At 45.3% G+C, this 16877-nt stretch overlaps 1 protein-coding gene across 1 annotated transcript in view; it reads left to right on the forward strand.

Annotated features, from left to right (window-relative positions):
• Nucleotides 1-16877, forward strand: part of kidins220a (kinase D-interacting substrate 220a) — an 89907-nt gene that overhangs the window by 12285 nt on the left and 60745 nt on the right. The window contains 12 exon segments of the mRNA XM_080513345.1: nucleotides 4960-5058; nucleotides 6231-6329; nucleotides 8776-8874; nucleotides 9289-9387; nucleotides 9500-9598; nucleotides 10517-10714; nucleotides 10812-10910; nucleotides 11275-11373; nucleotides 11455-11553; nucleotides 11642-11819; nucleotides 11918-12082; nucleotides 14249-14428. Coding sequence (XP_080369471.1) covers nucleotides 4960-5058; nucleotides 6231-6329; nucleotides 8776-8874; nucleotides 9289-9387; nucleotides 9500-9598; nucleotides 10517-10714; nucleotides 10812-10910; nucleotides 11275-11373; nucleotides 11455-11553; nucleotides 11642-11819; nucleotides 11918-12082; nucleotides 14249-14428 — 1513 coding nt within the window.

A 16877-nucleotide genomic window follows, 5' to 3' on the forward strand; every position in this document is an offset into this window, starting at 1 on the left:
GTGGTGTTTTAAATGCAATTATTGGGGGTTCTATTTGGTTTGTGGTGTCGGTAATAATTGTGTTGTGTTGTGTTTTTGTTGCTTAGTTCATGTAGTTTAGTTTATTACCGGTAGTTGTAAGTTGTCAACCAGCAGTGAAGAAGGTTTTGTGTGTAGTGTCGTCCTGGCATAGGCTGCAGGTAGGACTATCAAAATAAAGCGTGTGCACCTCTCTGGGTGTTAGAATCAGTGGAAAATGTAACCTAATGGCTTTGAGCTATAAAGGTTGCTGACCACTGGTCTATTCCATGTGCCTTATAATGTGGTGCGCCTTATATATGAACAAAGTTGTAAATTATGTCAATCAATGTAGGTGTGCCTTATAGTGTGGAAAATACGGTAATTCTCCCTTGAGTGTATTGATTTTGAAGCGATTTAGGAGATTTCCTCACATGCCTGGCGAGGGGCAGGACTTAGTTTACTGTTAGCGTTGTTTTCTCATTGCGTAGTAACTGTAGTAAATCCAGGACATGAGACGGCTCTGTCCCCCGTCTCTGTCCAGTTTGATCTGCACTGAGCTGAAGTCTGTGTGTCCTGGGTGGTCCTGAGCTCCGTTACAGAAGCTGGCTGACGATAAACTCACATAAAAACACACTTCGGGTTCAGTCATTGAAGGTGAGGAGGTGCAGGAGGCTGTGTGAATGTTAGGTAAAAAACCTGCAAGAATGATGGGAAAGAGACAACTCCAGTGTCGGGAGAAATAAAGACACAAAACAAACAGTTTGCTTGCACAAGGGCAGAGAGTGAAGTCACCTGAAAGCTCGTTCAGCGATCTGCAAAGTTCCTTCCCTCTGCTGCCCGCTTTAATTCATAATGTTGAAGTAGGCGGTTACATTCTCATTCCATGATTCAACAAAGCAGGTTAATACTGGTGTGTGTGTGTGTGTGTGTGTGTGCTTCTATGTAAGCTGAGAATGTTGGAACGCTATAAGATAAGATGTTCCTCAGAGACCTTGAAGACGTCTCAGAGTTAAAATATCTTCTCAAAAGTACAAGGTACAGTGACTCGTGGCCTGGCAGACGTAAAGCAGCAAACGGTGACTAATATAGACATGCATGAATCTACGATAACTTCAAGGATACCAATTTCCACTATACTAAGCAATAGAGAATAATAAAAGTACAATTTTCACTTATCAGTGAAGAGAGACACGCTTCTTTCCAGCACTAAGCTCCGGCCTCTCTTGTTCCACCGCCTGTTCTGTTGCCGATCTGCCAGAGCAGGTTGACAGCAGACAATCTTGTGTTTTCATGAGCCAGAAAACAAACACCTTTTACCTTCAAACATGACAGATGAATGTTTCCCAGTGAGTCTGTGATGAACAGCAGCAGAGAAGACTGAGATCTTAACGAGCAACACTTAACCTATAACATGCAACATAACTCAACAAGTGCCAACATCAACTGTCAACTGGATTACGAGTAAAGGAAGTTGCATATTAACTTTGCATTGTTACAGATCAGCTGGTTGGGAAACTGTCACTGTGAATAATCTTATTATAATTGAATACTTGGACAGTTTTGTGAAGAAGCAGCTCAAAAAATACTAGTTTTGAGATGTATTCTTCAGGTTTACATGCCAGGAGGCACAGGAGTACACATCTCTCCAAAGAGTAGGAATATTTGTTTCCGTTAAATGTCTCCTTAAACATTGAATACTGACCTTAAACATCTTTTAGTGTCATGTGAAATGTGATGTTTCAATACTTTCTGATGTCACAAATCTGTGTCTTCATGCTTCTTTGTGCTTCTTTTCATGAACTACTTCTTTCTATTTCTTTCACTCTAAAGTCGTTTTCCTATCAAGTATTAGTTCTCAGTTTTGTCTCCACCTAGTGGACGAGTGCCTCATGGCAGGTCCAAGTGAACGTTCTGTTATTTATTTATTTCTAAACTCTTTCACGTTGTTGTCTGAAGCATGCAGCAAACAGAGCAGATCAGGAAGGACTTTCTGGTCCTGGACAAGTATTTTGTCCCGATCCTCACTATTGGTGACGTCAGTGGATATATATGTATATGTATCTATATATGCATATATATATATATATATATATACACAGATAGCAGCACATTCATTACGCACGCTAACCATCCCATATGACTAGTATATGAGTATTTCCATTTGAGTACTCACAGATACCGAGTACTGAGACCAGTACAGACCAACATCTACATTGGTGTTTTGGCCATGAGGACGGCCTCGGTCCAGGTGATGTTGGTGTCCCAGTGTCTTCTGTCCCGGTGTGGAGACATGAAGGGACAACACTGTCATACACTGAGAAGTTACATTTAACAAAAGTACTTTCAATAAAACTTTGTCAGAAACAGCAAAATGTCCACTCCATTAATTTTTGGAGTACTTGATACTGGTATCGGTGCGTCCCTAGAACAACTAGTCTTTAGTCATTTGTTTAATAATCTGAGCTTGTAGATTTCCAAACTCTTCTGACAACATCTAAACCAGTGCTTCTCAAATGGTGGGGCGCGCCCCCCTGGGGGGGCATGGTGGGGTGTCAGGGGGGGCGTGAGGCGGGCGCGTATTTCAGTATTAGTGTCTTTATTCATGCTTGAAGGATTAAAAAAAGGGCCTCCAGCCACTAGGTGGCAGCAGTGCTCAAACTAATCAACAGGCTGCCTGTTCAACCAGTAGAGTAGAAGAAGTACTACACATGAACACCGGTGTACAGAGCTGGAGGAGGAGGAGGAGGAGGAGAGGTGGAGAAGTTTCTGACAGGAGTGAAAAGAAAAAAGGATGAGGCATCAGAGGAAAAGAAAACAGGTGAGAGTAAACATAAACCTAGTGAGAGCAGGAGATATGACGATGCTACATCGCCCTTAGGTTTACCGTGAACACGTCGGAAACCAGGAAACACCCGTTTGTGTTTTATGCCTAAAAACTCTGGCAGTGGAGCATGAAGCCAAATAAATGAAGACGGCACCTGGAGACCATACACCATACACCTGGAGACCATACACCATACACCTGGAGACCATACACCTGGAGACCATACACCATACACCTGGAGACCATACACCATACACCTGGAGACCATACACCATACACCTGGAGACCATACACCATGCACCTGGAGACCATACACCATACACCTGGAGACCATACACCATACACCTGGAGACCATACACCATACACCTGGAGACCATACACCATACACCTGGAGACCATACACCATACACCTGGAGACCATACACCATACACCTGGAGACCATACACCATACACCTGGAGACCATACACCCGTTATGTCAGTAAGCCACTGGAGTTGTTTCATGGTAAACTCCATGAGTATGGCCAACAAGCCGGTCATTGTGTCAGCGCGGCATCAGTAAACAAAAAGCCTGTTAGCCTCTTACAAAGTTGTCCACCACATCGCAAGGTGCATAAAACCTCACACCATAGAGATTTATTTTGATAATCAGGCGATTGTATGCAGAATGCTGGTGCCAGCAACTCATACAATGGTTTATACAGATAAATAAATACATATTATCAAGTTCTCAATGGTAGTACAATTCGGGGGGGGGGGGGGGCCCTGAAAAAAATTCTGTCCTCTAGGGGGGGCGTGACAGAAAATAATTGAGAACCACTGATCTAAACTAGAATCCTTATATTAGAGTAGATGCTGGGGTGTCTTAAATTAATGGACCACTTATTGTCTTTTGTCGTTGGAGTGAGGTCAGAGTTGAAGAAGAAAAGCTGCTTGCTGCTTTGTTGTTGTGAAGAAACGTTTGTCAGGTTGTTGTTGTGAAGAAACGTTTGTCAGGTTGTTGTTGTGAAGAAACGTTTGTCAGGTTGTTGTTGTGAAGAAACGTTTGTCAGGTTGTTGTTGTGAAGAAACGTTTGTCAGGTTGTTGTTGTGAAGAAACGTTTGTCAGGTTGTTGTTGTGAAGAAACGTTTGTCAGGTTGTTGTTGTGAAGAAACGTTTGTCAGGTTGTTGTTGTGGAGAAACGTTTGTCAGGTTGTTGTTGTGAAGAAACGTTTGTCAGGTTGTTGTTGTGAAGAAACGTTTGTCAGGTTGTTGTTGTGAAGAAACGTTTGTCAGGTTGTTGTTGTGGAGAAACGTTTGTCAGGTTGTTGTTGTGAAGAAACGTTTGTCAGGTTGTTGTTGTGAAGAAACGTTTGTCAGGTTGTTGTTGTGAAGAAACGTTTGTCAGGTTGTTGTTGTGAAGAAACGTTTGTCAGGTTGTTGTTGTGAAGAAACGTTTGTCAGGTTGTTGTTGTGAAGAAACGTTTGTCAGGTTGTTGTTGTGAAGAAATGTTTGTCAGGTCGTTGTTGTGAAGAAACGTTTGTCAGGTCGTTGTTGTGAAGAAACGTTTGTCAGGTCGTTGTTGTGAAGAAACGTTTGTCAGGTCGTTGTTGTGAAGAAACGTTTGTCAGGTTGTTGTTGTGAAGAAACGTTTGTCAGGTTGTTGTTGTGAAGAAACGTTTGTCAGGTTGTTGTTGTGGAGAAATGTTTGTCAGGTCGTTGTTGTGAAGAAACGTTTGTCAGGTCGTTGTTGTGAAGAAATGTTTGTCAGGTCGTTGTTGTGAAGAAACGTTTGTCAGGTCGTTGTTGTGAAGAAACGTTTGTCAGGTTGTTGTTGTGAAGAAACGTTTGTCAGGTTGTTGTTGTGAAGAAACGTTTGTCAGGTTGTTGTTGTGAAGAAACGTTTGTCAGGTTGTTGTTGTGAAGAAACGTTTGTCAGGTTGTTGTTGTGAATAAACGTTTGTCAAGTTGTTGTTGTGAAGAAACGTTTGTCAGGTTGTTGTTGTGAAGAAACGTTTGTCAGGTTGTTGTTGTGAAGAAACGTTTGTCAGGTTGTTGTTGTGAATAAACGTTTGTCAAGTTGTTGTTGTGAAGAAACGTTTGTCAGGTTGTTGTTGTGAAGAAACGTTTGTCAGGTTGTTGTTGTGGTTCCAGAACGGCCAGACGCCCCTCATGGTGGCGGCAGAGCAGGGGAACCTGGACATCCTGCAGGAGCTCATCAGGAGGGGAGCCAGCATCAACCTGGACGATGTCGTGAGTCACACACACACACGCACGCACGCACGCACGCACGCACGCACGCTGGGCGAGTGAAGGACCGGGTGACACACACTGTGGTGGTTTTATTCCCATCATGCACTGGGTCCTGGGTTCCCTCCTGCTGACCTCACCACCTCCTGCTGAGCCGAGGACCATGACCTGCTCCTCTGGAGCCGTAATCACTGCCTCTCACTGCTTCACCTTCACTGTCTGGACCAAATGACAGGGTCCACCGCCCAGACAACACCCTGTCTCCCAGCAACACACACACACACACACACACATTTGCTCACACACGTATACCCACACATACCCTGCCATTATACACACATACACACACACTCTCACACATATACACGCACACACACACACACACACGCACGTTTGCTCACACACCTCTCTTTACCATGTCATGTACCTGTACCCTGTCATTACACACACACACACACACACACACACACACACACACACACACACACACACACACACACACACACACACACACACACACACACACACACACACACACACACACACACACACACACACACACACACACACACACACACACACACACACACACACACACACATTTGCCCACACACGTATACCCACATATACCCTGCCATTATACACACACACACACACACACACACACACACACACACACCACACACACACACACACACACACACACACACACACACACACACACACACACACACACACACACACACGTTTGCTCACACACCTCTCTTTACCATGTCATGTGCCTGTACCCTGCCATTACACACACACACACACACACACACACACACACACACACACACACACACACACACACACACACACACACACACACACACACACACACACACACACACACACACACACACACACACACACACACACACACACACACACACACACACACACACACACACACAGGAGGGAGGACACTTCCACTGCAGTAACTTTCCTGTCCCTCACTTTACCTTCTGGCCGTGGTGCATCAACCCGCGTTCCCATGAGCACCTGGTACGACCATGTGGTAGGTTGAGCGTCGTGCTCAGGCCCTGGATGTGTTGTTGGGTGGAGGAGGACTGTGGCGTTGGGTGGAGGAGGACTGTGGTGGCGGTGCGGCTGTAGCGTGTCTCTGTGTGCAGGACTGCTGGACGGCGCTGGTCTCAGCGGCGAAGGAGGGACACATGGAGGTGGTCAGGGAGCTGCTGGAGAACAAGGCTAACCTGGAGCACCGAGACCTGGTGAGGACGCCTGCAACTCCTTCATACTCTGACTTCATCCAAGCTATACATCGCTTTTACTCTAAGTCCAGACAGACAAAGAAAATCAGGATGAAGACAAGCGAGTGTCCTTGTGGTTGAGATTTATTGACATGAAATTAGTTTTTGAAGCTGTTTTCTTTATTTTATATCTTTTTATGTCAGAAGTCTCCATAAACTTTCATAAAATTACAGGTAAACTCTTATCTGTATTTTTGTTTTGTTGTACTATCTGAGGTTTAAAGAGTTTTGGCTCCACTTTGTCCTGATGAAAAACGTTTTGTTAAATATCATTTCTACTCATGTCTGGACGTCAAACTCTCCTGTGTTACAACTAGTATTCATTTCAAACTGAGACGCAAGAGGTTTAACTGAGAAATCCAAATCTCATTGAAAATTAAGTTTACAGTTATTTAACTTAAACCTGAAAAGTTTAAAGGTTTCAATGAAATTGCGAAACTGCTGGCCTCTCCACGGTGTTGACAAGGTGCAGCAAACACGAAGGTGGACATGAACTCACTGTGTTTTTTATTTTTACGTTCAGTTTATTTACCTGCTAATTTCACTTGCTGGCTGCTTTCTTGCTTTGTTTTGTGGTTATTAGAGTTTGAAGGTTTCTGTGTGTGTGATTGGTTAAAAAACACACGATGCAAACAGGCTGACTGGAAAAGGGGGAGGATTTAATACGTTTATGCTTCTATCTACTTTTTTGAAGCAAGTTTTAATTTTCATTATATTCATTGTTGAGTTTTTATTTATTATGTTTGGAGTAATACAATTTATTAACCAACAAAAGACAAGCTTATTAAATATTCTGATATTTCTATACACTATATTTCTGATATTCGTGACTAATCAGCTAAAATGATAAAAAATAAGCCGAAGAAATCTTAAGATATATTAACAGACAATCAAAAATACATGACATTTTACCATTTTAATAAAATCATGGAAACATATTTGTCCTCTTTGTTTATATTTATTTCTATGCTCGTGCATGAAGACTGAAATATGCCTGTTTATTACTGAGCATACTTAATTTAAAACTACATTAAAAGAAATATAATGGCAATGAAAGGTTTTCAGTATTTTCCAGATCCATAACATAAAACAAAGGTTTTAAGCATTTAAACATGTTGTTTGTGATAAATGTGGCCTCTTGTCAAAAGAAAGAAAACTTTTATAAAAGCAGAATATATCTGGACGTTCCACTGTTTCATGGGAAAATGAACTTTTCCTTTATATTCTCATATTTTGAAATGCCACTGTAGACGCCAATAGTTTTTATTAATGCAACATAAACTACAATCTTGGTGTATGTAGCATCTATTGAAGTGTTTAAGCTGTGTTTTCTTAGTTTCCCCTCCCTCTGATTTCCTGATGTCTTTGTGAGGGACTGTGTACAAAATACATGAACCTTGAGGAAAAGCTGCTCTGTGCAAGATTGAGCTGTTGCTCGTTTCCATCTTTAGGAACACAACATTACAATACAAATGTCAACTATAGCCCATTAATACTATAGCCTGGACAACCAGGAGAGCATTATTAATACACATTTAGAAAAACGTTAGAGTCTTAGTTCTTTTGCACCCACAGGTATTTGGTTAGAGAAACAAGCGACCTGCGGCGATGTGTTCTCAGGACGGCTGTGACTGAACGGCTGTGTGCCTTTTCTGAATGGAAAAGAAGCTCTTATCGATGATCTTTTCTTTCACGTTCGTCCCGTTTTATTCTGCTGTGGTGCTTCCAGGGGCTGAACGGGGCGATCCATCATGTGGGAAAATCAAATTACTTTCTGTGTGACGGCTCCTCTGCAGTTTTAATCCCATTTACTGGGCTCTGCCTGCCTCGGCACGGCCCAGTGATCTAATCCAATCATGTGATCGCATGTCGGAGGCAGGAAAACTCACATCTGTACCCTGGAGCAGCGTTTCTCTACACCAGCACAGCTGAGGCCCTTTGACTGAATATCTGCAACTCTGATGGACCGTTTCAATCTCATACGGTGTTCGGAATAGACCGTTTGTAATAGTCTCAACATGTTTCTCCACACACACACACACACACACACACACGCAGACTGCAAGTCGTCTACCTCTGTGATTTTGTGGAAGTGACTCAAGAGCTGATGTGAGTCACTGGTCGGTGTGTGTGTGTGTGTCTAACCTCCATTCACAGCCAGTCATCACAGTGGGATTAGAATAAACCACGCAGTGTGACGCCTGCTGGAAATAGTGTCACGTCATCTGTACACAGCACGTCTTCCTCCGCTGGAACCTGCACGGATTTGTCCCGTTCTGCTTTGTACTGAAACCTCTTGAATTGCAGATTCTATATTCAGGGCTGTTTATTTGTCCTCAGCAGATTTTAACGGCATCGATCTTTACCACATCTACATTTCTGACAAACCTGACTGTTTTCCTCTCAGGGAGGATGGACTGCAGTCATGTGGGCAGCGTATAAAGGGCGTACAGATGTGGCCCAGCTGCTCCTGGAAAAAGGAGCAAACCCCAACATCACTGGACAGGTACTGAGCCTGTGTTGGAGATTGCACGACATACCTCCATTACTCACTTTTTCCCATTGTAGAGGTTCTATTGGAAGGCATTATTATGTTATTATGTAAGTGGGAGGTTTGTGTACGACACAGAGGAGACATGAGGCCTTGGAAGGTAACGAAGCAGCTGCAGAACCATCTTCTTATCATGTGGGGACAAAGTCTGAAAGAAGACTGAAGGACGGCCCAATTGTCTATTTTAAATCTAATCGTGTCTAAAGCGCTTGAAGAAATGTGCTGCTGCTGTGCGTTGAAAGGTAAAACTGCAGAAACGGCTGTGTTGAACATGACCCCGCCCTTCGCCTGCTCTTCCCGTCATGTGAAGCGGCTTAAAGGTGGGACGTCCATCACCGGTTCCTTCACTGCTGTCTTCTGCCCCCACAGTACAGCGTCTATCCCATCATCTGGGCGGCAGGTCGGGGCCACGCACAGATTGTGGATCTCCTGCTGCAGCACGGGGCCAAGGTCAACTGCTCCGACAAGGTAGAGATGTTCAGCACTTACTCCTGGTCAATCGCTTCCACAACGTGACCTGTGGGTCCTTCACAATCACAGGTTCTTTTCTAAAGTATTCACATGACCCGTTTGTCCACAGTATGGCACCACTCCTCTGATCTGGGCCTCCAGGAAGGGCCACTATGAGAGCGTGATGCACCTCCTGTCCAACGGAGCCGACGTGGATCAGGAAGGAGCGGTAAGGAAGCTGCTGGCAGCGGCGGCCCTACAGAGCTATGAGTTGTTGTCTGCATGAAGGAGACACTTCACTGTTCATGGGAGGATTTGCTGTCAGTTTAAAGCAGGGGGGTCAAAGTGATTTCAGTTGAGGGGCCACATCCACCTGATCTGACCTCTGGAGGCCCAACAAGTCCAACATCACATGTTAAACTGCAGATATGGACAAATGCAAAGTCTTTCCTTCTTTTTGCCAGTCTATTCTGAAATATACATATTAAAGGAAATCAGATGTTATGATATTTGCAAAAAAAACCCTCAGTCACGTGTATCTGGATATTGTATTTTTATTCAGGATTAAAACAATTTGTCATCATCTGGAAATTGTTTTGAGTTTACGTGTCTAAAGTATCATTTCACATAAGTTGGACTCGTTGTTTTATTGTGAAAGGTGTTGTGTCATGTGACCTCCACAGATGCATTAATACATTCTGACCAAGGGCGGTTTTGAATGTCATTTTTGCTAATCTAGTGTTTTCAGATCCGCCTCTGTCAGTTTTCATATTTATACTTTAAAAAAAAAATCACACGGCGGCCGGACTAGATCCTCTGGCGGGCCGTTCTGGCCCCCGGGCCGCATGTTGGACACCCCTGGTTTAAAGTAAAGGCCACAAGCGCCCTCCTTTTGACTGGGTTGTTTGCAGGTCAGATCAAAAACACACATTTCATAATAAAATGTAAAATTACTTCTTTAACTTGTGTGCTATTTGTTCTGTGTTCTTTCTGTGTAGAAGTTTGTTGGGAAAATCAAGTATTTCTACTCTATTCTATTGAATAGTGTTCCTGTCGCTTCAGGACACCGACTGAAAGATGTCCTGACATATCAGGGCGTTTAAAACACATTTGAACAGAACTAAAGGTCACTAAGTTGTTCCCCCAGAACTCGATGACCGCCCTGATCGTGGCGGTGAAAGGAGGCTACACAGAGGTCGTGAAGGAGCTGCTGAAGAGGAACCCCAATGTCAACATGACGGATAAGGATGGAAACACGGCGCTGGCCATCGCTGCCAAGGACGGCCACACGGAGATCGTGCAGGACCTGCTGGACGCCGGCACCTACGTCAACAACCCCGACCGGGTGAGACGTGCTGCTGCTGCCGCCTCCACCGGCCCACTGTGTCTGTCCAATAAACAGGCTGGACAACGTTAGTCTTCCTGTTGTGCCCGTCCTCCAGAGCGGCGAGACGGTGCTGATCGGGGCGGTGAGGGGAGGTCATGTGGAGATCGTCCGAGCTCTGCTCAACAAATACGCTGATATTGACGTCAGAGGGCAGGTAGGAGCTGCAGGCTGGACATCCTCTCATACATGTTTCTACAACATCCACTACTTGACGGGGTTCACACTGTTTCACAACAGGTCCATTTTGTAGGGTAAAGTAAGACAAAACAACTTAATTTACAGCATAAAGAAGTGGGAGTGATGATGTGCATGATGAGGGTGCAGGAATCAGAAACGGAGCAGATTGCTGGATGCTACTGGATCAAGGACATTTTTTGGACATTTAACTAGTAAATCATTAAGTTTTTCCTCTTGATAAGAGACGTTCTGGTTACTGAGACGTGGCCTTGTTTTATTTTTACTGAACAGCATGTGGCTCTTGACCCCCTGCCTTGTTGTCTTTGTGATTTCAACATTAGGATGGAAAGACCGCCCTCTACTGGGCAGTGGAGAAAGGAAACGCCACCATGGTGAGAGACATCCTGCAGTGTAACCCCGACACTGAGAGCTGCACTAAGGTGAACCCACGCTCGCACAGTAAGAAGCAAAATGCAGTCAATTTCATGTTCACCTGGACTGAGAGCTGTAATGTGTTTCAGGATGGAGAGACTCCGCTGATCAAAGCCACAAAGATGAGGAACATGGAGATCGTAGAACTGCTGCTGGATAAAGGAGCCAAAGTGTCTGCTGTGGACAAGGTGCACTTTAGACGTCACCATGTGTAATGATGATGTGAGGATTGTCAGTGAGCAGCAGACGGTCAGCGGTGAATGTTTGTGCTCTCAGAAAGGCGACACGTCGCTGCACATCGCCATACGAGGACGCAGCCGAAAGCTAGCGGAGATCCTGCTGAGGAACCCGAAAGACGGCCGCCTGCTGTACCGCCCCAACAAGGCCGGGGAGACGCCCTACAATATCGACTGCACTCACCAGAAAAGCATCCTGACTCAGATCTTTGGAGCCAGTAAGACTCACTTTTACTCAACATTCAGAAAGACGCAGGATGTTTGTGAATGAAAATCCCTCATCTTCAGTGTTTGTCCTCTCCCTCCTGACTCCCAGAGCACCTGTCCCCCTCCGAGTCAGACGGAGACATGCTGGGTTATGACCTCTACAGCAGTGCTTTAGCAGACATCCTGAGTGAGCCCACCATGCAGCCCCCCATCTGTGTGGGCCTGTATGCTCAGTGGGGCAGCGGCAAGTCCTTCCTCCTCAAGAAACTGGAGGGTGAGTCTGCAAACTGTCCTGTTTATTACCAAGCAAATTCCATAAGGGCTTGGATTTGACATGTAAAATAAGAATTGTGTGCAATTATTTTCAAACCTAATAAATCAACATTCAATTCCCAATAGGACATAAACGGCACTTTTATACTATTATCTAAACATCCATCCATCCATCCATCCATCCATCCATCCATTATCTGCCGCTTATCCAGGCCGGGTCACAGAGGCAGCAGTCTAAGCAGAGTTTGCCCAGACTTCCCTCACCCCAGACTCTTCCTCCAGCTCTTCTGGTGGCACCCCAAGGTGTTCCCAGGCCATAGAGAGACATAGTCCCTCCAGCGTGTCCTGGGTCTGCCCCGAGGCCTCCTACCGGAGGGACATGCCCGGAACACCTCCCTAGGGAGGCTTCTATCTGAAACAGGTGCTCGAGCTCTACTCCGAGCTCCTCCCTGGTGACTGAGCTCCTCCCCCTATCTCTAAGGGTGACTGAGCGCCTCACCCTATCTCTAAGGGTGACTGAGCTCCTCCCCCTATCTCTAAGGGTGACTGAGCTCCTCCCCCTATCTCTAAGGGTGACTGAGCGCCTCACCCTATCTCTAAGGGTGACTGAGCTCCTCCCCCTATCTCTAAGGGTGACTGAGCTCCTCCCCCTATCTCTAAGGGTGACTGAGCTCCTCCCCCTATCTCTAAGGGTGACTGAGCTCCTCCCCCTCTCTCTAAGGGTGACTGAGCTCCTCCCCCTATCTCTAAGGGTGACTGAGCTCCTCCCCCTATCCCTAAGGGTGACTGAGCTCCTCACCCTATCTCTAAGGGTGACTGAGCTCCTCACCCTATCTCTAAGGGTGACTGAGCTCCTCACCCTATCTCTAAGGGTGACTGAGCTCCTCACCCTATCTCTAAGGGTGACTGAGCTCCTCCCCTATCTCTAAGGGTACACCCAGCCACCCTACGGAGGAAGCTCATTTCAGTCGCTTGTATCCAGGATCTGGTTCTTTCGGTCATGACCCACAGTTCATGACCAGAGGTGAGGGGAGGAACGAAGATCGACCGGTGAATCCAGAGCTTCGTCTTTTGGCTCAGCTCCTTCTTCACCACGACGGACCGATACAACGACCACATGACTGCAGACGCTGCACCGATCCGCCTGTCGATCTCACGCTCCATCTTCCCCCCACTCATGAACAAGACCCCGAGATACTTGAACTCCTCCACCTGTGACAAGGTCACTCCACCGACCTGGAGGGGGCAAGACACCTTGTTCTGGTCGAGAACCATGGCCTCGGATTTAGTGGTGCTGATCCTTGAGTGTCCAAGACACGTGGCCGGAGATCAGATGACACGACCACAAAGTCTATCATTGACCTCCGGCCTAGGGTGTCCTGGTGCCTCGTGCACTTATGGACCCCCCTGTGCTCCAACATGGTGTTCGTTATGGACAAGCTGTGACTGGCACAGAAGTCCAATAACAGAACACCGCTCGGGTTCAGATCGGGGAGGCCGTTCCTCCCAATCACCCCCTTCCAATCATCTAAACAACATATGTAATCAGGATGATTAACTCGCTCAGAACACTTCAGAAAAGTTTAAAAGTCTCTGTCACTAATCAAGAACAACTGCAGGATTTTTCACAATTAAATGAGGTTCAATGGAAACAGATTTGTAAATGACAGGTATGAAAGGAGTTTTTCAGAGAAGCACAGTCTCATCTTCTCTGAGCCAAAACTCATTAACAACAATCTGAAGCAAAATAAAAAAAAAACAACAAATTTAAGGAATATGGATGAGAGGAGTCCTCCAACCTTCTATCAGCACAAATAAATACCTGCATCTCTGCATTACACATGGGGAAAATACCCCACGGTTCACACCCGAAGAGTCTGACCGCAGCCATAAACAATAAAAAAAAATTAAAAATTCTCGCATCATGACAAAGCATCTATCCACAATTTGTAAAGTGAGAAAAATGACAGACATTGATTAACATGGCCCGGTCCCAACTTTTTAAAGATGCGTATCACTGACATCGCCTTGAGTTCAGGTTGTGTTGCTGTTGTACGCAGGGTCGCAGGGTCGCAGGGTCGCAGGGTCGCAGGGTCGCAGGGTCGCGGCTTCCTTGCGTCTCTCTTTGCTGTCTTGTCTTGCTCTGACTGCTTCTCTGGTCTCTCAGACGAGATGAAGACGTTTGCGGGGCAGCAGATCGAGCCTCTGTTCCAGTTCTCCTGGCTGGTGGTCTTCCTCACCCTGCTGCTCTGCAGCTCGGTGGCCATCGTCCTCGGCTTCTCTGTGGATCCCAAGCTGACCATCGCCGTCTCCCTCAGCCTCCTGGCTCTGCTCTACATCTTCTTTGGTGAGGAGACTCAGTCTGCATGTAGAATGTCTGAGCTTGTAAAGGCTCCAATCAGAGCTCTGCAACATGTGGCTCTACAGCTCCTCTGTACTGGTTCCAAGAAGCTTTTAAAAAAGTGATCTCATGTTTGACTGAAGCCTTACTGTCACCTTTCACTGCAGTTGATACATGTCGACTTTCCAACGCAACGTCTTATAAAAACAAACTTTATTTAAGTTATTTGATTTCACCACCAATCATGCTGGTTTACCTGGATATTTGATACACCAAACAATTAGTACTGAAATAGTTAAAACAGAAAAAGTTAAAATGACCACTAAAACAACTAAAATAGCTTAAAACTTAATTGTAATCAACCTTCCCAAATGTTCCATAATGTGAGGTATAAATAGAAGAACAATTAAATGAAGAGAACACAGACTTTAATGAAAGAGGTGTTGTTCAGCATGAAATAAGACTCTTTTATATATGTGACCTTCCTTGTTACAGTTCAAGGTGAGGCACATTGAGGTACTTTTCAGTGAGAATAGGTGAAAGAACAAAACGCTAATTTAGGAGTCAAGAAATATAGCCGACATTTATTAACAAAAACACAAAACAAATCACATTTCATATTCTTTTATATCCACTTTGATTCATTTGTTTCCCCTTTTTCTATACTGTCCTTTTGGTTGGTAAAATATCCTTTTGATTCAGTTTCTGTCCAAAAGAGAAATAAGAAAAGAATAAAGAAAATACTAGAATCAGAGCTCTGATAAAATAACAAACTAAATCAAAAGGGAAAAAAAACGTTCCTCTACCGGGCAGTGTGTTGTAGTTCCTCCCCCTATAGAAGGGTGTGTTGTAGTTCCTCCTCCTATAGAAGGGTGTGTTGTAGTTCCTCCTCCTATAGAAGGGTGTGTTGTAGTTCCTCCTCCTATAGAAGGGTGTGTTGTTGTTCCTCCTCCTATAGAAGGGTGTGTTGTAGTTCCTCCTCCTATAGAAGGGTGTGTTGTAGTTCCTCCTCCTATAGAAGGGTGTGTTGTAGTTCCTCCTCCTAGAGAAGGGTGTGTTGTAGTTCCTCCTCCTATAGAAGGGTGTGTTGTAGTTCCTCCTCCTAGAGAAGGGTGTGTTGTAGTTCCTCCTCCTAGAGAAGGGTGTGTTGTAGTTCCTCCTCCTATAGAAGGGTGTGTTGTAGTTCCTCCTCCTATAGAAGGGTGTGTTGTAGTTCCTCCTCCTAGAGAAGGGTGTGTTGTAGTTCCTCCCCCTATAGAAGGGTGTGTTGTAGTTCCTCCTCCTATAGAAGGGTGTGTTGTAGTTCCTCCTCCTATAGAAGGGTGTGTTGTAGTTCCTCCCCCTATAGAAGGGTGTGTTGTAGTTCCTCCTCCTATAGAAGGGTGTGTTGTAGTTCCTCCTCCTATATACAGGTGTGTTGTAGTTCCTCCCCCTATAGAAGGGTGTGTTGTAGTTCCTCCCCCTATAGAAGGGTGTGTTGTAGTTCCTCCCCCTATAGAAGGGTGTGTTGTAGTTCCTCCCCCTATAGAAGGGTGTGTTGTAGTTCCTCCCCCTATAGAAGGGTGTGTTGTAGTTCCTCCCCCTATAGAAGGGTGTGTTGTAGTTCCTCCTCCTATAGAAGGGTGTGTTGTAGTTCCTCCTCCTATAGAAGGGTGTGTTGTAGTTCCTCCTCCTATAGAAGGGTGTGTTGTAGTTCCTCCCCCTATAGAAGGGTGTGTTGTAGTTCCTCCTCCTATAGAAGGGTGTGTTGTAGTTCCTCCTCCTATAGAAGGGTGTGTTGTAGTTCCTCCTCCTATAGAAGGGTGTGTTGTAGTTCCTCCTCCTATATACAGGTGTGTTGTAGTTCCTCCTCCTATAGAAGGGTGTGTTGTAGTTCCTCCCCCTATAGAAGGGTGTGTTGTAGTTCCTCCCCCTATAGAAGGGTGTGTTGTAGTTCCTCCCCCTATAGAAGGGTGTGTTGTAGTTCCTCCCCCTATAGAAGGGTGTGTTGTAGTTCCTCCTCCTATAGAAGGGTGTGTTGTAGTTCCTCCTCCTATAGAAGGGTGTGTTGTAGTTCCTCCTCCTATAGAAGGGTGTGTTGTAGTTCCTCCTCCTATAGAAGGGTGTGTTGTTGTTCCTCCTCCTATAGAAGGGTGTGTTGTAGTTCCTCCTATAGAAGGGTGTGTTGTAGTTCCTCCTCCTATAGAAGGGTGTGTTGTAGTTCCTTCTCCTATAGAAGGGTGTGTTGTAGTTCCTCCTCCTATAGAAGGGTGTGTTGTAGTTCCTCCTCCTATAGAAGGGTGTGTTGTAGTTCCTCCCCCTATAGAAGGGTGTGTTGTAGTTCCTCCTCCTATAGAAGGGTGTGTTGTAGTTCCTCCTCCTATAGAAGGGTGTGTTGTAGTTCCTCCCCCTATAGAAGGGTGTGTTGTAGTTCCTCCTCCTATAGAAGGGTGTGTTGTAGTTCCTCCTCCTATAT

Source organism: Blennius ocellaris (assembly GCF_963422515.1).
Source record: "Blennius ocellaris genome assembly, chromosome: 17".
Lineage (NCBI taxonomy): Eukaryota > Metazoa > Chordata > Actinopteri > Blenniiformes > Blenniidae > Blennius > Blennius ocellaris.